The sequence below is a fragment of the Pogoniulus pusillus genome, chromosome 14 (assembly GCF_015220805.1).
Source record: "Pogoniulus pusillus isolate bPogPus1 chromosome 14, bPogPus1.pri, whole genome shotgun sequence".
NCBI lineage: Eukaryota > Metazoa > Chordata > Aves > Piciformes > Lybiidae > Pogoniulus > Pogoniulus pusillus.
The window spans coordinates 5,674,919-5,701,000 of NC_087277.1; the positions used below are offsets into that span (position 1 = coordinate 5,674,919).

The 26,082-nt window shown below is 40.3% G+C and overlaps 1 protein-coding gene across 1 annotated transcript in view; it reads right to left on the bottom strand.

Moving 5' to 3' along the window:
- CSMD3 (CUB and Sushi multiple domains 3) overlaps nt 1-26,082 on the bottom strand; it is a 483,827-nt gene that overhangs the window by 409,382 nt on the left and 48,363 nt on the right. The window contains exon 2 of the mRNA XM_064154172.1: nt 2,201-2,423. Coding sequence (XP_064010242.1) covers nt 2,201-2,423 — 223 coding nt within the window. The remainder of the gene's footprint in view (nt 1-2,200; nt 2,424-26,082) is intronic.

Genomic DNA, 26,082 nt, shown 5'->3' on the forward strand with positions numbered 1-26,082 from the left:
ATTTGGGGCTTTTTTTTTGGTGGTTAGTTTACATCTTGAAGCTGTTCTATATTTTGTCTGTTAATAACCTGAGGCAAAGATCTAGCATATTAAACATGCTAAATCAAGCATATACAGTAGGTGTAATATTTTGAATCATAGAACAGAGTCATAGAATGGTCTAGGCTGGAATGGATCTCAAGGATCATCCTCTCCAACCCCCTCGCCATAGGCAGGGACACCCTCCACTAGAGGAGGTTGCTCAAGGCCTCATCCAAACTGGCCTTAAACACCTCTAGGGAGGAAGCAGCCACAACCGCCCTGGGCAACCCATTCCAGTGTCTCACTACTCTCACTGGACAGAACTTCTTCCTAACATCTAGTCTAAATCTCCCCTCTGCCAGTTTAAACCCATTACCCCTCATCCTGTCATTACAAGACCTTGTAAATAGTCCCTCCACAGCCCTCCTGTAGACCCCTTCAGATACTGGAAGGCCATGATAAGGTCACCTTGAATCCTTCTCTCCTCCAGACTGAAAAGTCTCAACTTTCATAGCCTGTCCTCATAGCAGAGCTGCTCCAGCCCTCTGATCATCTTTGTGGCTCTCCTCTGGACTCGCTCCAGCAGTTCCACGTCCCTCTTGTGTTGGGGGCTCCAGAACTGTACACAATACTCCAGGCGAGGTCTGAGGAGAAACACCTCCCTTGCCCTGCTGGCCACACTTCTCTTGATGCAGCCCAGGACACAGTTGGCTGTCTGGGCTGCACGTGCACACTGTCAGCTCATGTTGAGCTTTTCATCAACGCAGATCCCCAGGTCCTTTTCCTTAGGGCTGCTTTACTGTACACTTTCCATAATGGCCATACATGACATACTTGCCTTCCATTTGTTACTGCTTAGCTACCATTTAAGTCCATCTAAATCACTTAAGGTTGTTAAGCATTCACTGAACATCACCAATGACTGTAAATTCCAACAAGATTGAATTCTCAGAACAATCAAACAAGAAGCACAAAAACTCTATGAGAGTGAAGCCAGAGGTCATGAGCTTCACCAATAACTTATCTACAAAACCATTTCCAGACACATAGAAGTTTATGTAAACCAAAAAATCATGGTAGAAAAAGAAATGGTGGCCTTGCTTATCTGAGACAGTTATCCATTTAAAAAATATATCTGCATAGTCTCTTGACAACATTTTTGTCTGTTGCCAAACTAAAGGGAAGGCAACTAATGTGTTTTGATTACACTTTCATTAACATCAATAAGTAAAATCACAGAATCCACTTCCATACCAGAAAGAAATAGATTTTTTTCCACAAGCAACTGTACCTGCATAAAACTTTGCTTATGTAAAAAGCTTTTGCAAAAAGAAAACTCAAAGAAACATCACCTCACTGCTTGCTACAACAATCTGAGGAGATAAATGTCACCGTGAAAGATTTAGTAAAGCTGGTGTAACTTTACTATCACACTTTCTTCATTTAAAACCCAAACCTCCACTCATTTTTCTACTGCACCCACACACTGAAACAACCTTCGAAGTCTTGCAAAAGCAGTCTATTTCCAGACATATATATGGAGGCTTAATCATCTTTTTCTTTTCAAGAGCTGATTTATTCTATTCTCTGTTCTACAGAACTCCTCATGTTATTCTTCCCTACAATGTAGTGGCTTCTTAAATATACAACATCAAATCTTCTGAGCATGCCAGGCTTCCCTGACTTTCTTTTCAAGATAGTGACATCTAAAAAAAGTCCCTTTGTGTTAGAATGTGCTCATACACAAACTAACAAAATAAAACAAGCCAAGCAAACAGTAACCATCCAGCCAAAATCAATCTGTTCTTCCCATCTGAATTACATTGTGGGGTTTTGGATTTCTAGAAAGCTTCCTGTTCCAAAGATTCTAAAAGTCCCATCACCACTAGATCATGCAAACTGAGACTTCCACAATCCCATATGCACTTTGCATTCATTTATTCATGCTCATATGCTTCTTATGTTTTGTTGGGAAACTTTAAGAAGGCTGGAATACTTTTAGCCTCTGCTTTAAGCACTAAATAAACATCACAGCTTTTAAGACATTTGTGATTAACTAAGCAAAGTCCACCTTAAAATCTGAATAGAAAATCATCCATAATTTTAAAATATTAGCTTTAACTATTTTCTCAAGTCTTTTTAATATACAAACTATGTTTTAATAAGATTTATTGCTTACCTTGTCCTAAAGTTTGCGGGATGAGGATGCCCATCATATAATGACAGATAATCATATTCTTCTTCTAGAGCAAAAGATTGAAAGACGATCTGTATTCTGTTTCTTTCTTCTGCTATGATAACCCATGTACAGTTTGCACCATTTGGATATCCATATGGAAAGCCAGGGCTTTCTATAGTGCCATTAAGTCCTTTTAAAGTTCCACCACAGGTATAAATAAATCCTAAAAAAAGCACAGGAAAACAGAAGTCAGCAATCCAAATTTTATATAGCTGTCAATGAAATGTATCATTGGAATTCATGATTAAAAAGAAGAAAAAAAGCAAAGTATCAAAGTACTTCTTTGCAAGTACTGCATTTAGAAAGGTAAATCCCATGTTTTGTAACAAATGAAAAACAACTCCACCCACCTAACAAATGTGTTTTCCATACTGTTTATCTAAAGACATATGGTAGCAGCTTTGAAAATAAATACATACAAACAACACCTATGACTAAATTTGGTTACCTATAAGGCAAAATATTTACATCAATTCCTCTTCTTTGTAAGGAAGAAGACAAGCAGACAGAGCAAAGTGAGTGAGTCTTATTTTGGTGCAGGTGTGATACAGGTGAGTGAGTCTTATTTTGGTGCAGGTGTGATACAGGTGAGATCTATTAACCTTCCAGCACACCTTCTCAGATTTGGGGACTAAAAGAGGCTGGAAGGATATTTATTCTGAACGAGTCTTTTTACATCAATAATTCTGGATTATAAAAGCGGTGTACTTAAAGACTCAAAGTGAAATAGCCATCTATTGTATCCTTATATTATCTCCTGGAATTAACTGCATTGTCCATTTGCAACCAGAAAGCACTTAGCAAGCTTTTCTAAGTAAGTTTTCTAAATAAAATATTCACAGCTCACATATTTTGAGTGACCATAAGCAAGTAGTTTAGACACAGCAGTCAGCTAAGCCCCACCCAGCCACTTGATCACTCCTCCCCAGTGGGGTGGAGAAGAGAATTGACAAGGTTAAAACAGAGAACATTTCTGCACTGAGATAACGACAGTTTACTAGCCAGGGCAAAAGCAAAGCAGAGTAAGAAATTCATTGAGTACTTCAGCAGGCAAATTTCTAGCCATTTTGGGGAAAGCAGGGTTTCATCATACTCTTCACCTACATTGCAAGTCAAACACCATAGCCCTAATTATCTCTCATTTCATAAAGCTATTGTCACTAAGCATGACATCATATGGCAGGGAATAACCCTTTGCATATTTGTGGTCAGCTCTTGAAGCTGTGTTCCCTCCCAGCATCTTGCACCTTCTTGGCCTATTGGTTGGGGAGGAGCAGTATGAGAAACAAGGAAGGTCTTGACACTGAATATGCACTGTTCTGCAATACCAGCAATGTTCTTTTGTTATCAACACTGTTAGTCACAAATCCAAACCAAAACACCATGAGATCTCCTATGAAGAAAATTAATCCTTTTTAACATGAATGTCCCCAAATGGCCTCTATGTTCAAAAGCTGACTTTTCTTACGCTAGAAACAACTTCCTCTAGATGCAGAAAATCCTGTTTGTGGGGGGGGGAAAAAAGTAGAAAACAATAATAACTATAAAAGGATTTTCCTATGTCCTGGCAGGACAGTTCTTTATACTCTTACTTACAGTTCTAATACTCACTTACAGCAGTTCCTAAGCCCTCTATGTCCTTAAGATACTTTTTTCTTTCCTCTCCATCAGCTTTGCAATCTCACTGTATATCTACATTCCCTCTCCAGGCTTTCTGCTTTCTTATCTCTTCAATGCTAGACCAGGTTTTCTGTTTTTTCCATTGCACCCCCAAAGCTTTTTTTCCTCAAGCATGATCAGAGCAAGCTAGTGGAGGGATTTCATGCACCAAGAGAAAGCACAAAGTACTCTCAGCAGCTCAGCATGCTCTTTCAGAGAAACATGATGCACCTTTCATAACAAACTACAAACAAAGCTGATGCTGTCTCTTTTAATTATACACATGTATGTATTTGAGCTCATTAAATAATTTTCTTCTTGAATAATCACATGCTCGGTTTTGTATAGAGCATTTAATCTGCAGAGACGTGTTTCTCTGAAGTACTAAGAAGACATTTCTTAAGATTTTGTTTTGCATTGCTATACTGTAAAGTAACTTTTCTTGACAACAATTGAGGGGTATGCCTGATATATTTGTCAAGGTTTTTTTATATGTATCTTAAAACATAAGAAAAGATGCCTCTTACTAAGTGTGATTGCTCTTTTACCATAGATATTAATATATCATAGACAGATGGTATAGAAAAAGAATGAAAGATCCTCCTCAAAGTAATTAGGGCTTTGTTTGTCTCGTTGGGCATGTATAGCAAATTTTACCTCCTACTGCAAATTAGGCTGGGGAATTCATTTTCATATCAGTGCTTACGTGCTTCCATTTGTTATCAAGAGTCATTGTTAGGAGCCTGCTTTATTTATGTCTTTCCACATCTCCCTCATATACTCAAAACTATTTTTAAATCTCCTTTACATGTTATTATTTATTATTTAAGCTCAGCTGTTTTATTTAACACTTTAAAAATCTTTTGGAATACAGCTTGTGCACAAGTCAGTTTACACAACTCAGCTATTTACTCATCAGAAGATCTTTCTCCTAGAAATCTGGCATCTCCACCAAATACATTGGTAATTATCCTGCTAGGTATAGCAATACTGACTGGCCTTGAATTACAGGAGCCAGTTATACACAAACATATTATTCTGTTAACTCAATGCAACCTATAAAGGAATTATCAAATAATCTTCCATGATTGAAACAAAACTGTATTAAAAAAAACAAAGAAACCAAAACCTAAAACCCCATTACCAAAACAATGAGACAGTGCCTTGTGAGATAACACAGCACTTCATTATGGAATGCGCTGTTTCATATTGAATCCACTAACATTCCTGTCCATACCTATATCTGAATACAAACTTCCATGGCATATAAAAGTTCCACTTACTCCCTTTATTCCATATCCAAACTGTAACAAAAGAGATCTATTTGTATGCTGGAAGGTACACCTTGACATTTTTCAACAATGACTATCAGCAAGTAATACAGCTATGGACACATCAGAAGGTAGATGCTTAATTCCAAGAGAGGGGAAGAAAGAAAAACAAACAATGAAGTTTGATTTTGATAGGTGAAACCTTTTAATCTGTAAAATCATGCCAAGAGAATTCATAAAACATGCACTTTAGTCTGCCTTCACATGTAAATCCACTCTGCAACACTCTTCACCTTGGCAGACCAATTTGGTTACATTACGTGACTGGTCTGATCAAATGTTGAAAACATGACATTCATTTTCAATAGGCAAAACTCATGATGAAATAAGCAGTAACATACTGTGATCTTTTTTCATCTACCTTTCAGAACTAACATTCAAAATTAAATTTGCTTGCAAACTTCTTCATTGAAGAGAAGATTTAATTCAAAGCATGCAACAAAGAATTGTGAAAAGCTTGAAGTTAGGCTAGAAAAGAAGAATACTTGAAGTTTTGAGATGAACAGCACTGGTGATGTTCTTCAAACAATTAGCATGACTCACAGTTGCCATTTTAATGTTTTCTACCAGATTTTAAAATTCAGATGTTTAATTCTCATCAATTTTACATAAATAGTTCTTGAAATCAGAAAACACTGCTGGTCTTCCTGATTTCAGCCATCCTTTGATCCATCATGGGATTAGAGCAAGCATCAGTAACATCAGTTCTAACTTATGTATGCAACTTCCATTGCCTTCTAACAAAGTGAACTAATACTTAGACCACATCCACATCCTTTGCCCTGGCATGTTCCTTAACTACATTCACACTGCGCACTACAGATTGGCTTTTGCTTTTCTTCCAAACCATTCAACTATACTGAGAACAACACATTTCCCCACCTTTCACCTTCCAAGTACTCCACATCTTTTGTCTAATATCCTTTGTTTAATGTATTTAATAGTAGTCATCACTGTGAGATAATTATACTGTCTGCATTAACAAACTCATGCATTTTGAAGTTGCTTCCATATTTCCTTTCAAAGAGGCATTTAACATTTGCTGTCACTTACTTCAAGAACAAACTGAGAAAATGGAAGATAAGTTGTTCACGTGCTGCTTTTCCTTTTGTATCTCTTCTGATACCCTGATCTTCTTTCATCTCTTTCATTTCCATCCACCTTAAAGCACAGTCAACCATAAAAGTACTCCTTCGCCACATCATCCGTTTCCATCTCCTCTCTTTTTTTTTTGTGCAATCTGTTTGCAAAATTGTTCTTTTCTCCCTAGTCAGTGGTTGTCTTTCATTTAGGATCCATCAGCTTTACTCAGTCTCTTCTGCTCTTTGCATATTTCTGCAACAGCTTTTTCCATTTGTGATCTTTGATCACTTGACTACCTTTGGCTGCAAGGAGCAGTTCATTTTCGTGACCAGACTAGGAAGGATCATTCTAATTCTCTTCCATTGTGCTGGATTCTCTTTCTGTTGTCTTGCACTATCATTGCCTACATTTTATGGTGCCTGTCTGTTTATTTTTATTTCCTTATTCTCATTTATAGTCCTTTTTGTGAAACATCTGGCTTTGTAGTTCACGTTGTACTCTCATATGTCTTGATTAACACTTTGACAACTATAGTGGAATGCTACAGTGAGAGATTTTGTAGGGATGAAGCCACATCATCTGAAGATACAGAATCTCTATTTTAATTGTTCTGACAGGCCTTAAAACAAGCTCTTTGAGCCCATTTGCAAAATGGAAAAGAGGATATGCTCATCAGAAGGAATGATTGCATTTTACTTTGGACTGTGTTTTAAATATACCTTTTTATTTCTCTTTGTTATACTGTAGTTCTCTTCCATGTATGCTTTTCCTTTACCCAATAGGCCTCCTTTCTGCACAAACCTGGTATCTCATCTTTCCCCTCAACTTCCAATACTGGACTGTTTTCATATTGCTACAAACATGGAAGATAATTATCTCCTTTAACACATTGGCTTTATTTTCTTCATAATCTCCATATTTTATTTTGCCTCCTTCAAATGTCCAGTACCTTGCATAAGTCTTTCTTTCCCTGCTGTGTTTTCACAACAGATGTGACTGGTGAGTTTTACACTGAGGACACTCACCAGTGTTCATTCCTAGCAGAAGGTTATGATGCCCTGGTTCTTTCTGAGTCTTATTTTCCTCCTGTGCTAGGCATAGGTGTACATATCAGCAGCAACCCTCTCATTGCAGCACATCAGAACTGAAGTACACTTCACTTGTGAAATGCAGAGGGTGCAGGTATCCATCCCAGCTACAATGCATTAAATGTGCTCTTTCAGAAATCTCTCCCTTGTATTCATATAGACCTCTGTGCCTATTTAACATAGTGCTCAGTACTTCAGAGAATCCATCTCACTTCCTTCTCAGCTCCCATAGTAACTTTTACATTGAACTTTCTACCAGTTCTGCAAAGTCCACATCAATATTTTGCCTCACCATTTAGAAAATAAACACCATTGATTACATGATATTTTTATTGGTTTTAAGTTCTCAACATAATAACTTATTATGTTGTGGTTATATCTATCTCTGTGTCTTGCTTTTTTGATTTCCTGTTCTTATCATTCTATTTTTACAGACAATACTTATTTCTCTTTTCTCTAGACTAAAGAAATTCCAGGCATGCCTAATAAAGCCTTGTGCAAGCCACAGAAATCTTGTGTGACAAGCACCATGCAAGAACACCATTGTAAACATCTCTGTGATTATGAGCTCTTGTGAGTTCCAAGAAATTCAGCATTTCTTAGCTAAATTGCCATTTCACTTCAGTTTCTTCTTAAAAGCATTTGCTTTCACAAACAAAATAATTGACTGCTTATTCTCTGCACAGCTTACTGGAAACTGTGCCAATATGTAGACATTGCAGAGTGTTCAAAAAGAAACCTGCTTTAAGGCCTTTTCTTTATCTATGATTTGTATCATTTTAAGGTTAGGGGAAAAAAAGACAGATATACTTCTTTGGAAATAACTAAAATAGATTGCCTTGCCCAAGCTATACCAAGATGCCAAAATGGCTGTTCTAATAGTTTCATATGGTTGGCTGGGAACCCTTTAGCAAGCTCAGTGGAACCAGTACAGAACAGCATCCAAAAAGAAGCTATTACTATAAAGTAATTATCACTGTATTTCAAGGGCTTTATGGAAGTACTGGATTTCTTCCAAAGTCTAATTTCTTATTTCTGTTTCAGCCACCTTCCTGAAGGAGGTCCAGAAGTATGTCAGTGTTGTCTTCCACTTGTCTCAGCTGTGGAAACTGGAAGAGGAACAAAAGATTCTGCCTCTTCATGTCAGCAATGTGCATGTTTCTTCTTTTCAGAAGTCTAAAAGAACAGCAGGGTTGCTCATGTTCACATGGAACCAATCCTAAAGGTTTTAAATGGCAAGGTGCTAAAACAAACAATTGGCTCTCACTTGACAAAACCATTTTGTCACATGTATTGAAATAAACATTTATTACCATTGTGTGAGCCTCGACAGCAAACTGCTATTTCTTTTAACTGAAAACAAAAGGCTTTACATCAATAGTGTCACCAATCTCTGGGGAAGTTTAAAGGAAATGTAAGATAAATCTACAACATCTAAGTCATTCAACAGAAGAAGATTTAACAATTTCACAGGTTTTTTTTTTCCCTTTACCCTTAGGATTTTACTTTGGGATTTACATAACTCTTTGACAGGAAACAGTCTTCTGTTCTCTTCTAAAAAACACTGCTACCACTGCCATAGGTGAAAGTATGTTTTCAACAGTCAACGGAAATGCACTCGGTTTTGACTCTCTAATATATAATTAATTTTCCTTTTAAAGATATTTCAGTACTTCTCTCCTATTCCTCGTGTAAAATCCCAAATGCTCTATAGACAGGGGATCATCTGTTCCAATATAACTGTCATAGAGTCAACCAGGTTGGAAGAGACCTCCAAGATCATCCAGTCCAACCCAGCATCCAGTCCTATCCAGTCAACTACACCATGGCACTAAGTGCCTCAGCCAGTCTTTGCTTGAACACCTCCAGGGATGGTGACTCCACCACCTCCCTGGGCAGCCCATTCCAATGCCAATCACTCTCTCAGCCAACAACTTCCTCCTAACATCCAGCCCACACTTCCCTCGGCACAACTTCAGTCTGTGTCCCCTTGTTCTGTTGCTGGTTGACTGGCAGAAGAGACCAACCCCACCTGGCTACATCCTCCCATCAGGTAGTTACAGACAGCAATGAGGTCACCCCTGAGCCTCCTCCCCTCCAGGCTGCACACCCCCAGCTCCCTCAGCCTCTCCTCATAGGATTTGTGTTCCAGGCCCCTCACCAGCTTTGTCGCCCTTCTCCATGCTCATGCAGCAAAAAAAGGGTCATCTCTCAAATGTGCAAACATCTGGGAAATTTAACTAGACAAAAACAAGAGAGGACATTTGGAATCTCACCACAGAACAAATTAAAGATCTTCTCAGGGTTTGAAAGCCTGCCCTAATTAATACCCTTCACACACTGGAGGAGCTAAACTTGCAGAGGAATCACATTTCTTGTGTTTGGGGAGTTTGTAGATATATATTAATGGTGTTAGTGTTGTTTTAAGATAACTTTGATTTCTAGTAACAGAATTTCTGGTCTCAGTGGCATTTGACCACCTTGTTTCTCCTTCCTGTGTTTAAGAATACTAATTTTGAGCTATGACTTGCACATTTCATAAACACTAATTGTGAAAAGCACTTTATTAGTACCATAACCTTGTGCTCTTTTTCTATCCACACTTTTTGTGGTTCTTCTGCTTGAAGAGTGGGAAGTAGTCAGCATACAACTAAAAGCTGATCTTCCCTGCAGCCTTAAAGACTAACCTTATCAAAGGCATGCCAGTGGAAAAGATATGAAGAGAAATTCCACTACAAAAATAGGCTGTTGGAAGAACTACGTTTATTTTACATTTCCATCTCACTGTTTCCTTTACTGCAAAGCTAACCACACATCCACAGCTTTTGTACTGTGATTTATTTGTTGGGGTTTATAAAATGTGTGATCTGAGAAATGTATTGATATTATCTAACTAAATGGGGATATTTTTTAGAGTTGTCTTTGAGTCAACACTTAACAAGTGACAATGGCAAGGAAGATCACTCCCAGAATACTGTGAACTGACAATAATATTTTGAAGCATTTCTGTCTTAGAAATAGCAAATCTTAATTTGCACAGACTTCCTAACTGATTGCCAAATAATATAGTTGATAGTACTTTTTTCCCATTAACATGTACTGTTAAGTATTCAGCCTGTTCTATGTGAACTGCGTGAAAAAATACTGGCAAGATACAACCACTGCAGCAGCAGGTCAAACTAAAACTTCTGAAGCAGGTTAGCATTTAGTTCAAGACATGCAACTATATTGCTTCTAAAGCTTTATTACTGTTTGTACTAATTTGAAGCTAGCTAGAATATTTTGGTGAGAAGAATTAGATTATAGGATGTGAAAAGGAAACAATGGTGATGTCTACTTCACTCATAGGCTTGTTGATATGTATAAAAACAAGAACGTAAATATAGATAGCAGAGCTGCACTCTGGCTGCCTCCCTTCTCTCCCTAACCTGCTGTCGGCATAACTAATCTGTCTGCTTCCTAACCCCTCTGGATTATTCTCCAAACTCATCTTGAATGTAAGGCAAAGTCTGGGGTAAGGTAAAGGGGTGGAAAGGAGGTGGAAGGGTGGTTGAGAGCCCCTCCTGGGGACTCTGGTTTCTGGGAGGGCTGCTGTGCTTCTGTGTTAGCTTTTTTAACTTGACTATTTCTGTCTATAGCTGTATAGATTGTAAATATCTGCTTGTATATAGTGCTAAGCTGTAACTATAGCTTCATTCTGAATATCCAGCTTGGCTGAGTCTAGTCTGAGCAATTTCATAAGAGTGGGGGGTTGGGGAACACCCAAACTGTCACACTGTTGCATCTATTTCTTCCTGTATACTGACAAAGATTTAGCTGCAAAGACAAGCACTGTGGGTCTCTTAAGCAGATAAAACTTTTAAAAGTTACATTTTTTGGGGGGAGGATCAAAGATTAAGTTGTCCATAGTAGAATTAATTAGCAGTACTGTTAAATTGGTAAATATCATAATTCTTAAATAAGGAAAACAGTCACACAGTAAGAGTCTTCAATCCTGACTCTAGTGCAACATAACCAAATTCCTTCCTTAAATATAAAGGTTAAAAAAGAAATTCTAAATAAGTTAAGATACATTGAAAGCTATACTTTGAAACTAAAAGCTCAAAAAAAAAAACTTGATTAGAGTCTTCACATTAATTATAACCTAATGGCAGAACAATTAATATAACAGTGACATGAATTCCTTAACTTTAAAGCATACACAGTGAATCTCTGTTGTTATATAGCTGGTTCATTAAAACATAGCATCTGGGATCTGGACCTCTTTAGTAAGATTTATGCAAAGGCTTCATGTAGTAAAGAAAAAACACAATTACATCTGAGAGCTTGAAATCTTGCAGCAGGTTCAGATAAGTGACAGAAAACAGATTATTGCAAATCTAAAAAGCTGTTAAAATTAGCACACAGAGGTAGATTTAGAGAAAGAAGGGGGAAAAAAGTTCATATAATCCTTCTAAAACATCATAGATTTAGCCAAACTAAAAAGGCAAGGAAAGAAGCAGGAAGAAAATTGAGAATGATGAAAAAAGTTCCAGTAAGCATTCAGATAGGAAATAAACATTATCAAATAAATATGATGCTGGTTTGAAGTGACTTCAACAAGATTAGAAAAGACTTTGAAGACTCAGAGGTTGGAAAAATCAGGACAAAATTAAGGTTGTGTTTTAAGTTTCTGCCAAAAGAAATTGAAACAGGAATGGCACAGTACATACTGTACACTGCCACTGTGTAGGCTTCCTACATTCTGTTCATTCTTTCAATAAGTAACAGACAACTCCTATGGCAGCTGAGATTGCTTTAGATGTAAACAACCTAGAAAGCTTTTTCATTCTCATGAGGATTACCTTCACAAACAATGTAATGGGGGTTGTTTTCTTTAGTGAAAACCAACAAACAAAATCCTTCTGGCTTTAAACCACATGGAAACATAAAGAAAAATAGAGATTTATTTCTCTGTATGGTGGAAAACAATATAAAGTCATGAAAACTTTCCAGAAGAGCTGATAAAACACTTGATAATATTACTCTACTACAGAATCACAGAAATGCTCTGGTTGCAAAGGACCATCAGGATCACCAAGCCCAACCAATATCCCTGCTCTAGAAGGTCCACCCTAAGCCACAACCCCAAGCACCACATCAAAATGACTTTTAAACACATCCAGGTTTGGTGACTCAACCACCTCCCTGGGTAGCACATTCCAATGCCTAACCATGACTTTTTTCCCCCCCTAGAAAAACACAGGAGGAGATTAGATGTATTCAACTCTGGCACTGCTGGATTTTTTAATTGACCTAATTTTCACAATATTTAACAGATGTAACAGTGCTATAAAGTTCTCTTTGAGGAGTACCATCAAATCACAGAATCAACCAGGTTGGAAGAGACCTCCAAGATCAGCCAGGCCAACCTAGCACCCAGCCCTGTCCAGTCAACTAGACCATGGCACTAAGTGCCTCATCCACTCTTTTCTTGAACACCTCCAGGAACAGCAACTCCACCATCTCCCTGGACAGCCTATTCCAATGCAAATCACTCTCTCTGGCAACAACTTCCTCCTAACATCCAGCCTACACCTCCCCCAGAACAACTTGAGACTGTGTCCCCTTCTTCTGTTGCTGGTTGCCTGGCAGAAGAGACCACCCCCACCTGGCTACAACCTCCCTTCAGGTAGTTGTAGACAGCAATGAGGTCACCCCTGAGCCTCCTCTTCTCCAGGCTAAACAAGCCCAGCTCCCTCAGCCTCTCCTCTGTTTCAGATTTTATTTTGGTTTAATGGTCCTAGGACCACTAAAGCTGTTGCTTTTATTCTATAGATTTCTTCTGCTCCTTTTCAGAGACACTCTGCCTCACTGTAGAGGCAGCCAGATAAACTTTATTCCACAAGCTGTCAAGGAGAATCCAAACATATTATGGTAAAATTTTGGAAGCTTATGTGATTAACTTGGTTTTAAATGCCAGTTGATAAGAAGTTTCCCTAAGTAGCTGTTCTTACTATGACAGTAAATTACTGAGAGAGCAACAAGGGAGAACACATTAACTGATTCATCCACCCCTGTCTACCTAGTGAAATAAAAATCATCATGTAGAGTCATCACCATCAAGAAAAGCTGAATTATCCCTCTGCCTGTCTAGTTAAAACCTGAAGCCACACTGTGACCATTTGCAGAAATGAGAAAGAGGAATAAATACTTAATGGCATCACTGGTGTCTTCTTTTCCCTCCTCCCTTGAAAATAACAAAGTGTCAAACAGAAACCCAACTACTCCAGCCCAGCATCAAAAAAAAAACCAACCCTGTTTGTTCTCCTAACAAATTAGTTATCCTTTTCCATATTCATAGAATCACAGAATCATAGAATCAGCCAAGTTGGAAGAGACCTCCAAGATCATCCAGTCCAACCTAGCACCCAGCCCTATCTCATCAACTAGACCATGGCACTAAGTGCCTCATCCAGGCTTTCCTTGAACACTTCCAGGGACGGTGACTCCTCCACCTCCCTGGGCAGCCCATTCCAATGCCAATCACTCTCTCTGGCAACAACTTCCTCCTAACATCCAGCTTAGACCTCCCCCAGCACAACTTGAGACTGTGTCCCCTTGTTCTGTTGCTGGTTGTCTGGAAGAAGAGACCAATCCCCACCTGGCTACAACCTCCCTTCAGGTAGTTGTAGACAACAATGAGGTCGCCCCGAGCCTCCTCCACGCTAAACAAGCCCAGCTCCCTCAGCCTCTCCTCATATTCCTGCCAACATCTTCCAACCAAAAATGCTGGATCACCCAAACTTGGGTTGCAAAACAAAATTAGAGAAGAAAGTTGCATGAAAATCCAAACTGAAGAATTTCTGTAGAAAAGAAAAAATAATAAAAAGAAAGCCAATAAGGGCTAACAGCTCAGCACTGATGTCACAGAAATGGGAAGCACAAGTATTTACACAAAGAAATTTGAGTCTGGATGGCTTACTCTGAGAGCACAGCTTTTAAACTCTTCTTGTAAACACTGATTTCATCATTCATGAGATGGGTTTATGCTCATTTGTATGTGACAAAGGAAACTGGCATTTTACTTCTTTTTGCAGTACCTACTGATTGACATTTGACAGACTTTAATGTGCCAGTTAAGTATTTGCCATCACCTCCAACGTGCTATTACATTATTACTTTTCCTATGCAAACATCTTTTGAGTAGGAAAAATGCAGAGGCCTGGGCTGAGTCTTTCTTCCTAGGTTTTATCTTATATCAGAACAACAACAAAAACTAGTGCTAATTATTTCTGGATACTTGATGATGATGATCTGTACATAACAGCCCAAGGCACAGTCTCGGGCACTAATTCCCTCACTCCTAGCAGGAGGAACCTGTGCCTTTTCTTATCAAGTAAAGCACATAATTTGCTCTTAAATGAAGTGACTACATCTTTAATTGACATGTTCCTTCATTTTAGCTTACTTCACCTTTTGGCAATTGTTTCTCCAAGTGTCTCATCCATTCTGCAGTACTAATGCCTGCTTTCAGCAGCCAATATTTTTGAAATTAATCAGTACCTTCCATTTCTAAATAATTGCTGGTAATAGTGCCACTGGCTTATGAATAGTCATCCCTTCTGACATGACAAACTACCTCTAACAGGAAAGTTATTACTTGGAAACAGATTCCCCTGCATTTTAAAACCCTTGTGAAGAATCACTGCAGACTGTTAAAGCTTGTTCAGTTCTCAACAGGGGAAAGGGAGATCTCTGTGTGTCTCAGGCTGTATCAGTCATATCCTCTGTATTTAATATCAGATAATAGCAGTGGCTTACCTAGCCAGGTAAGCCACTGCTATTATCTGATATTTAACAGGAGGTGCTTTTTGGTAAGTCTTCAAAAACTGTTCTTAATTTTATCACTAAAATAGTAATCATTTGATCCTCTTGGCACCTTAGTGTGAGTATAGTTACATATATTTTAAAAACATATTTATATATGTATAAGCAACTGAGGGAGTTGGGGCTGTTTAGTGTGAGGAAGAGGAGGGAGAGGGAGACCTCACTGCTGTCTACAACTACCTGAAGGGACATTGTGAAGAGGCTGTTGTTGGGCTCTTCTCACAGATAGCTGGAGACTGAACAAAGGGGAATAGCCTCAAGTTGAGACTTGGCAGGTTTAGACTGAACAGGAGAAGAAAGTTTTTCATGGAGAGAGTGGTCAGGCACTGGAAGGAGATGCCCAGAGAGGTGGTGGAGTCACCATCCCTGGAGGTGTTCAAGAAAAGACTAGATGCAGTCTTGTATATAGGTTAGTTGCAAGTCAGCTTCATGCATGTATCTTCTAGAGAGTCTTAGCTGTCACTGATGTTGTTTCTCACCATCAAACTCACATTTGTAAACATCTACTTTTTTTTCTGTAAAAGCAGATTTGTTTTTCTAGCCTTAGTTGTATGTCCAGTGACTCCTCTGCCAGAATCCTCTAACTGCTGAATGCAGTCCAAGGGTTTAAGTCATCTTTATATTCCAATACTGACATTTATTCTTCTTTCATCTGTTTACAAATGAGATACCAAGACCAAAATTTGATTAAATGTGGGTGTTTACAATATCCTAACAGCAAGACTCTTGTTATTATCAGTGGACTGTTGGACAGTATATATGGAGGTGCTAAGCCATGCCCAGCAGACTGCAATCAAACAAGATTGTCTCATATGTTCTCCATTGACTAACACAGGACAGTGGCAGATACTAAATTCAGACCTTTATGTGCACAAATGGAGTTGGCAAGATGGTAGTAAAAAGGGAGAGAACAGCGTATAATAGCAGTACTGCTTAACCAGTTTGTCAAGATAAACATGATGAAAACGGTATCAGCTCTGCAGCTGGTGCCAATGAATGCTCTTGCACTGGATTTCTTTTTAAGAGTGCTTCAGCTCACACAACACCAGTAGGAATGAGAGCAAGGCTAGCGCCGACTGCAGCACCAAGAGAGCAAGGCTAGCGCCGACTGCAGCACCAAGAGAGCAAGGCTAGCGCCGACTGCAGCACCAAGAGAGCAAGGCTAGCGCCGACTGCAGCACCAAGAGAGCAAGGCTAGCGCCGACTGCAGCACCAAGAGAGCAAGGCTAGCGCCGACTGCAGCACCAAGAGAGCAAGGCTAGCGCCGACTGCAGCACCAAGAGAGCAAGGCTAGCGCCGACTGCAGCACCAAGAGAGCAAGGCTAGCGCCGACTGCAGCACCAAGAGAGCAAGGCTAGCGCCGACTGCAGCACCAAGAGAGCAAGGCTAGCGCCGACTGCAGCACCAAGAGAGCAAGGCTAGCGCCGACTGCAGCACCAAGAGAGCAAGGCTAGCGCCGACTGCAGCACCAAGAGAGCAAGGCTAGCGCCGACTGCAGCACCAAGAGAGCAAGGCTAGCGCCGACTGCAGCACCAAGAGAGCAAGGCTAGCGCCGACTGCAGCACCAAGAGAGCAAGGCTAGCGCCGACTGCAGCACCAAGAGAGCAAGGCTAGCGCCGACTGCAGCACCAAGAGAGCAAGGCTAGCGCCGACTGCAGCACCAAGAGAGCAAGGCTAGCGCCGACTGCAGCACCAAGAGAGCAAGGCTAGCGCCGACTGCAGCACCAAGAGAGCAAGGCTAGCGCCGACTGCAGCACCAAGAGAGCAAGGCTAGCGCCGACTGCAGCACCAAGAGAGCAAGGCTAGCGCCGACTGCAGCACCAAGAGAGCAAGGCTAGCGCCGACTGCAGCACCAAGAGAGCAAGGCTAGCGCCGACTGCAGCACCAAGAGAGCAAGGCTAGCGCCGACTGCAGCACCAAGAGAGCAAGGCTAGCGCCGACTGCAGCACCAAGAGAGCAAGGCTAGCGCCGACTGCAGCACCAAGAGAGCAAGGCTAGCGCCGACTGCAGCACCAAGAGAGCAAGGCTAGCGCCGACTGCAGCACCAAGAGAGCAAGGCTAGCGCCGACTGCAGCACCAAGAGAGCAAGGCTAGCGCCGACTGCAGCACCAAGAGAGCAAGGCTAGCGCCGACTGCAGCACCAAGAGAGCAAGGCTAGCGCCGACTGCAGCACCAAGAGAGCAAGGCTAGCGCCGACTGCAGCACCAAGAGAGCAAGGCTAGCGCCGACTGCAGCACCAAGAGAGCAAGGCTAGCGCCGACTGCAGCACCAAGAGAGCAAGGCTAGCGCCGACTGCAGCACCAAGAGAGCAAGGCTAGCGCCGACTGCAGCACCAAGAGAGCAAGGCTAGCGCCGACTGCAGCACCAAGAGAGCAAGGCTAGCGCCGACTGCAGCACCAAGAGAGCAAGGCTAGCGCCGACTGCAGCACCAAGAGAGCAAGGCTAGCGCCGACTGCAGCACCAAGAGAGCAAGGCTAGCGCCGACTGCAGCACCAAGAGAGCAAGGCTAGCGCCGACTGCAGCACCAAGAGAGCAAGGCTAGCGCCGACTGCAGCACCAAGAGAGCAAGGCTAGCGCCGACTGCAGCACCAAGAGAGCAAGGCTAGCGCCGACTGCAGCACCAAGAGAGCAAGGCTAGCGCCGACTGCAGCACCAAGAGAGCAAGGCTAGCGCCGACTGCAGCACCAAGAGAGCAAGGCTAGCGCCGACTGCAGCACCAAGAGAGCAAGGCTAGCGCCGACTGCAGCACCAAGAGAGCAAGGCTAGCGCCGACTGCAGCACCAAGAGAGCAAGGCTAGCGCCGACTGCAGCACCACTTAACTCCGTCTCCCTCTTTCACATATAAAACCTCTTAACTTTGATACAGAGCAACATTGTTCTGTACAACATTTGTATTGTGCAAAACACAATGCAGTAATGAATTTTAATAAGTACTTCCTGTGCCCATAGAAGTTTCTATAGGATTGGCATTTTTTTTCCTCTCTTATTTACTATCTCTATAATTACAACTCTGTGATTATGCTATCAGTGCAGTGAAACAAAAATGGAATCCACACCCAGTATGAATAATTTACTCAGTCTGTACAGAAATTACAGGAATTTCAAACAAGAAGTAATTATATTCTTTTCTTCTTCCCCTTAATTATTTTGCTGTAATTTGAGGGATCTAAGTTATTAATACAGTGCAGTAAGCTGAAATGAATGCACGGTGAACCTAAATGCTTTTCTAAAGTAGCAATTCTAGGATGTAAAGGATGTGTTGACTTGGTTGAATTTCTGTAGCAACCTGCCTATGGTTCATATCTTTCAGAGATTGATACAGCTGCTGCTCAATACATGCAAAAATCCAGAACTGGAAGCTGTAATTGTGTGCTAATAAGTTTAATTGTTCATATTGGAAAATCTCTTTGAATACATAATTCAAACTGATAAATCAGTAACAGACTTTTCTATAGTGATTTGAGGGCTTTAATAGAGTAATTCAGAACTCAGCAGAACCTTTAAACATAGCGGATCTCCAGTTAAAGCTAAATATTTATGTGCTTGGATTCTGCAACTGCTTTCAAAACTCAGTTCTCTGAAGCTGTGTGAAAATTCAGTATACATTCAATAAGAGAATCCAGTGTTAAAAAGGGAGGGGAAGAGCAGTATGTACTGCAGCTTTATTTTTGAGTTCCTTTTAAACAGCCAATGATTATGGGACAGTGTAGTGTGGAAGAGGTAACAGAATTCTGCAGTTGACCCAGTTTACAGATGATAGCTGTTGCTCTTGGTAGCTGCAAGCCATAGACATATCTGAGCATTTGATGGTTGTCTAATTTATTTATTTCTAATATAAGCTTTATAGTGTTTATATAATAAATCCAAAATCTCCTTGAGGTACCAAAAGCATCTTTAGGGTGGCTAATTAAAAGTTAGGAAGCTGAGCCAGTAATCACTCTTCTTACTTGTTTCTCTGAGATGGAGATATCCAGAAACTCTTAAGCAGTTCTTTAAGAGCTGAGAGTGAGCAAGTTTAGATTGGATGTTAGAAACAAGTTCTGCACCATGAGGGTGGTGGGGCACTGGAACAGGTTGCCCAGGGAGATAGTTGGGGCCCCGTTCCTAGAGATAATGAACAACAGGCTCAACATGGCTCTGAGCAACCTGATCTAGTGGAGGATGCCTCTGCTCACTGCAGCAGAGTTGGACTAGATGACCGTTGAGGTTCCTTCCAAACCATTCTATCTGATTATTTGGTTTACTTGAAGACAGAAAAGGTCAGGAGGATGTTGGCAAGGAACATAAAACTTTTGAGAAAACAGTGGGTAAAAAGGAGCATATGATTACTTCACTTAACACACTTTAAAATGAAAAGTAACTCGTTTAAAGTTAATGGGGTGAGGGGAATCTAGAAGGCAACCAGGACCACTTTTGCTCTGAGTAAAGTTTCAGCTATACTGAAGCAATCATTTAAAATGAGTAACAAAAAAGTTGAGCCTACAAAACTCCTGTAATGCTGTTACTTTGAATCAATGCACATGAAAATTCTTCCTCTGAAGTACTAAATCACATCTTTCCTGCCAGGCATTGGAATAAATCGCACAAAGACAAGCAAGTTGCAATGTTATATTCAACTGCATTCATAACGAAAGAGAAGACAGGAAGAACCAGGAAAAAAGGCACAGAGACAATGTGAGGCTGAAGGGAGGTGATTTAGAAGAGATAAGAATAGAATATAGAAAATGGAGTGACTAAGTGATAGGTCAGACAGGTCAGATTTATTGTGGAATTATTATTTTGCCAAAACCTTAAATATTGGAAGAAAATAATTCTATGTTGCAAAACTACAAAAGCACACTCCATTTAACCACTCTGTTCTCTACAAGTTGTTCACACATAATACTAAGCACATAAATTCACTCAAAATGCAATCTCACTGCAGAGAAAAAACTCCCACAACTGCATTACAGACATACAAGCAGGCATGTTCCAGTTACTAATACCTGTAACTACTGTATGTGATGGTCTCACTATAGTTCCTCTAGTTCTACCCTTTTAACAATATACCAAAACCCTTTCTTCAGAAACCCCTCTCAAACCTACAGCATCCTAGAAAAACCTTTTGGATGAACTAACAACTGGAGCTACAGTTGAGCAGGCAGAATTTACCTCCAACAAAAAGTGCTCTAGAGACAACCTTTCCATGTTTTATTGCTTCATTTGCCTATTACAGAGTGATAAATATGATGAAATTATGCAGCCCCAGAAGAATTGGAACATACCTCCTGTAACTACATCAAAGCATCTGAATCTCTATATTTTCTTGCTAATCCACAGAAAAATTATGGAATCTGCTAGAAGTTTATATACATTTCTCTTACTTTCCTTCTCTATCTATAGTAGATTTACACACTTTGATAAACATCACTATGGTTTTAAGACCTTCAACATGCATTTCTTTCAGAATAAGATTTTTTTAGTAACATACTGTGTTAGGTTTGGGTTTTGTGTTGTCATTTCTCCTTTGCTAAAACAAATACATGTCCAGAGAAGGGTCTCAAGGATGATCAGAGAGCTAGAACACCTCTCCTATGAAGAGAGACTCAGGGAGTTGGAGCTGTTCAGTCTGGAGAGAAGGCGGCTCCAAAGTGACCTTGTAGCCTGTCAGTCTCTTAAGGGGGCCTACAAGAAAGCTGGTGAGGCACTTTTTAGAATGTCAGGTAGTGACAGGACTAGAGGGAATGGAACAAAGCTAGAAATGGGTAGAGGGCTGCAGCTCTGCTATGAGGACAGGCTAAGATAGTCGAGTTCTCTTCTCCAGGCCAAAGAGAGACTTTGAGAAGACCTTGTAGTGCCCTTCCAGTATCTGAAGGGAGCCCATAGGAAGGCTAGGAAGGGACTATTTACCATGTCTTGTCATGACAGGACAAGGGGTAATGGATTTAAACAGGTGGAGGCGAGATTTAAATTAGATGTTAGGAAGAAGGTCTTTCCAGTGAGGGTGGTGAGACACTGGCACAGGCTGCCCAGGGAGGCTGTGGCTGCTCCCTCCCTGCAGGTGTTCAAGGCCAGGTTGGATGAGGACTTGAGTGACCTGTGGGAGGTGTCTCTGTCTATAGCAGGGCGGTTAGAACTGGATAAGCTTTCAGGTCCCTTCCAACCTAAACCTTTCAACAACATCAGCACTGCTATTTATATTTCTTCTTATGCTATTAGTGGTTTAATTATTTTTTCTTTACTGAAGAGGAGATGCAGCACTTTAATGCAAAGCTGAACATGAAAATATTTTTGGAGAGCTCAGTGGCATTAAGCTTGACATACTGCTTACATTATTTTGTTATCACTGTTAATTTCCAAAGTATTGAGATGAAACAGCACTCCTGTATTTATGGAGTAAAATTATGAATGCAGCAAATACAGTAGATAATACCAAAAAGTAAAAAAATAAAACACAAACAACAACAGCAGAAAACAAAAAATCTGACATAGAATCCGCCAGGTTGGAAGAGACTTCCAAGATCATCCAGTCCAACCTAGCACCCAGCTCTAGCCAATCAACAAGACTAAGTGCCTCATCCGGGCTCTTCAACGCCTCTAGGGACAGTGAATGTATTGCAAAGCTATTTCTGCTTAGTGTTACACAAGAGTTATTTACAGAAGCATTACTTTTACATAGCTAAGGAAAAAATATGCATTAACAATTCTGTCACTGTAAAAGAGACTTTTTGCTTTTGTTAGCCTGACCCTTCTAAAAACATTCACTCATTTATATGAAATGCGATTTTTTTTCCTTCCTGCAAGGCCATGAGGGGTTAACACCATTAAGCACTTGCATTTTTTTTCAGGGAATGTTCAAAGCCTACAAAGAAATAATAGTAATAATAACAACAGCAACAACTATAATAATAACAACTGTAATAACGACAACAATAATAATACCTGATGTTTAGAAGTTGAAAGAACCTACATTTTCCTTCCTACATTTTCCTCCCAAACAACTCCAAACAAGCACCACTCGGTTGCTCAGAAAGCAAAGTGCAACTGCTGTGATGCATGGGTTAAGCATCAGCTGTTCCATGAAATTTGGAACAACTGGAATCATCTGAGCAACTGAAACACTCCATCTGCTGGCTCTCAGATGCATTGCAAAAATGCAGTGCCCCATGAATGCCTGGCAAACTGTTCTCATCTCCTTCAGCCCTGATAAGCTGAGCAATAGCATCAGTACTATTTTTCACAGCTCACAGGCAGGCTCTGAGGTGACTCCAATAACTTGCCTCATGTGATCACGTATTAACTAAAACATTCTAATTATCCTTAAGTGGCTCATCTGTAATTCTTCCAAAAATGTTTCTGTAAATACAGAAATGCACAAATCTCGGTCACATGAAAAAGTTAACAAGGTCAAAACCAGCAGAATTATTTTTACTTCCCCTTCTGCCCTGTTCCTATCATAGTATCTTTCCCCATCAGGACTTCAGAAGGTCTTCTGGCATTAAAACTGTAACCCTCACAGTGTATCACAAAATATTTCAGCACAGATCTGTTCCCTGGAGCCTTCTACTGCTGAGCACCCTCATCTCATTTCTTGTTTTACCTGCTAACAAACAGTAAATGCCATTGAATAACCTCATACTCATCTCTGGGAAAAAAATCATATAGATGGCAAAAAGGAGCTGGATTGGTCAGTCAAGCAGTAATATACATCAAAGGTCAAGATATCTCTTAAGTTTCCTTGTGTAGATTCTATTTTTGAGGTCCAGGCAAGTGCAGAGTACCAACTGATGTCATGTAGTGAGGGACAAAAAAAAAGGACACCTCAGAGATAAGGAGCAGCTAAGTAACAGAAAGATGCTGCAGCTGTGCAGCTGCAATTACCTATACACTCAATCCCCTCATCCAGGTAATTGGTGAAGAGATTGAATGAAACTGGACCCAGTACTGATCCCTCGGGATCACCACTAGGCACAAGCTCCCAGCTGGACTCTGAAGGAGTGACCACAGCTCTCTAAACTCTGTTGTTGAGACAGTTACCAATGCACCTCACAGTCCAGCCATTTAACCCACTTTTCTTGAGTTTACCTATGAAGATATTAAGGAAGATACAAATAGAGAGCTCTAACTAGAAGGAAGGATTAGACAGGTAAAACACTAAGCACAGAGGAAAATATTTCTAAGTGCAATAATTTCATAATATGGGAACCAGAGAATTCTTTAAGATCTACTTTCAGTTCCTTTCTACCACCTTTCATGCAACATTGTGATCCTATTGTGACTCAGTAGCACACTTTGAGAAATCGAACAACTATAAATGACCTTCCTTCCAGGATTACATATTTAAATTGCCAGTTCCACAAAGCACAGGCTATGTCTTTCATTTCCAGCTACTATTTGGCAAAAAGTATTAAAGTCAAATAATAAAGGCCACTCCTACTAAATGATCTGATGCTAGGAAAAGATATAATGAAAACTAAAAAAAAAATCCAAGTCCAAAAACATTTATGCATCTTAGTTTTTATAGATGAATTTTTGTGGGCTCAACTTTAATATTGACAATTCAACAGGCTTCAAAACCAGCATTAAAATATTAATAAATCTTAATTTTTTACTTAAGAACCAAGGTGTGAGTTTATTTACCACTAGATAAATTTTGTGAGACTTATATTTTTTGACCTGTATTGAACATTAGCAAAGATATCACACAGCAGATCCTTTGAGATGATCTCTTATCACAGAAAAGAAGTTCCTTGTTATAGGATTTAACTTACTTCTTACAAATAATCAACCAGGTTGGAAGAGACCTCAAAGATCATCCAGTCCAACCTAGCACCCAGCCCTATACAATCAACTCAACCATGGCACTAAATGTCTCATCCAGTCTTTTCCTCAACACCTCCAGGGACAGAAACTCCACCACCTCCCTGGGCAGCCCATTCCAATGCCATTCACTCTCTCTGGCAACAACTTCCTCCTAACATCCAGCCTAGACCTCTCCTGGCACAACAAAGATCAATTATTCAGCTTTACCAAACATTTTTTTATTTAAAATAATACAGCTCAGTTTTCTATTCAATGCCACAGGTGAATAGGAACTGTACTTTAAAATGTTAAGCAAGTGGAATTACTTAATAATGTTATTTCATTTTATGCAAGTGATTTTTTGAATACTAGATGCTCCAAATTCATGTCCCTTTCCAAAATGGAAGCAGATTCTGAAATCAGTGTTTATGCCAACACAATTTCTGAATGGCAATGCTAATGTATTTGGCAGAATGCCCCTCTCTTAATTAGATCATTATGTGTGCTATTTTAATATAGTTCTTTAAGAACATATAGCAACATTATGTAGGTAAGAATGTTACTGATGTATAATGTATTGAACTCCATCTCTTCAGCAGCCTACTTGCATGCAGTTAACATAATGCATCCTGGAGTTTCCTTATCTGTGTAAGCATGCCTTGGAGTCTTTTTATCTTGGGGTACTTCTAGCACTTGGCACTATTATAGCTCACAGCATCGAAATGAATTTTCTCCTCTAGGGATACAGGGAGGACTAATTGTGTCTGCTCAGCAGCAGCAGCTCAAAACCAGTCATTTTCAACCACTCAGACACCACTCCCAGTTGGGTCAGACTTTTTCTTGCACATAACAAATTGGCCAGCTCTTGTATCTCATGTCATTCATTTTAAGCAAAGATCAGATGAATATTGTGTCCAGTTCCGGGCCCCTCAATTCAGAACAGATGTTGAGACACTGGAACATGTCCAGAGAAGGGTGATGAAGCTGGTGAGGGTCCTGGAGCACAGCCCTGTGAAGAGAGGCTGAGAGAGCTAGGGTGTTCAGCCTGGAGGAGAGGAGGCTCAGGGGGGACCTCACTGCTGCCTACAACTACCTAAAGGGAGGTTGTAGCCAGGTGGGGGTTGGTCTCTACTGCCAGGCAACCAGCAACAGAACAAGGGGACACAGTCTCAAGTTGTGCCAGGGCAGGTATAGACTGGATGTCAGGAGAAAGTTGTTGCCAGAGAGAGTGATTGGCATTGGAATGGACTGCCCAGGGAGGCGGCATAGTCACTGTCCCTGGAGGTGTTCAAGAAAAGTGCCACTTAGTGCCATGGTCTAGTTGACTGGATCGGGCTGAGGGATAGGGTGGACTGGATGATCTTTGAGGTCTCTTTCAACCTGACTGATTCTATGAATTAGTATTTTACTGTATACTATGGTGAAATTATGAAAATCACAAAAGCAATGTCTGCATGTGAAATGACAGAGACAATTCTGCTACCAAGATAAAATGTATGTGCCTAAGGTACACCAACTCCTCTGCAAATATCTAGTTACCAAAAGTATAAACAGGATTTCCACAAAAAATATCCATGACAGATTAGGTAAAACAGTTTACAGGAGAAGAATTCAAACAGAGTCTTAAAAGCCAAAGGTCACTACAAAGATGGACTCAGAGACATCTAATTTGTCAGATTACTTAGCACTATGTAAGCTTTTGCAAGTACATGCAAGTTGAGAAGCGTGTATTGCTGGCCTGCAATGGAAATGGAGCTCTTAGTACTCCCAAAACCTCACCTTCTGAAACCCTGGGTAGATTACTGACAAACATGCAGTTACTTCCTAACGTGGAAGTTTGTTTTAAGCCACTTATGTGGCATCATTAAGGACTCTGGATCATAGGAAATGTGTGTGGATTTTAGGCACCTAAATCCAGACTTCTGATCCTGAAAATTGTCGCTCAGCTTAATACAGGAGGTGTCTACATTCCATTGAGAAATTAATTTCTCACTTCAAACTCTTCAGAAGC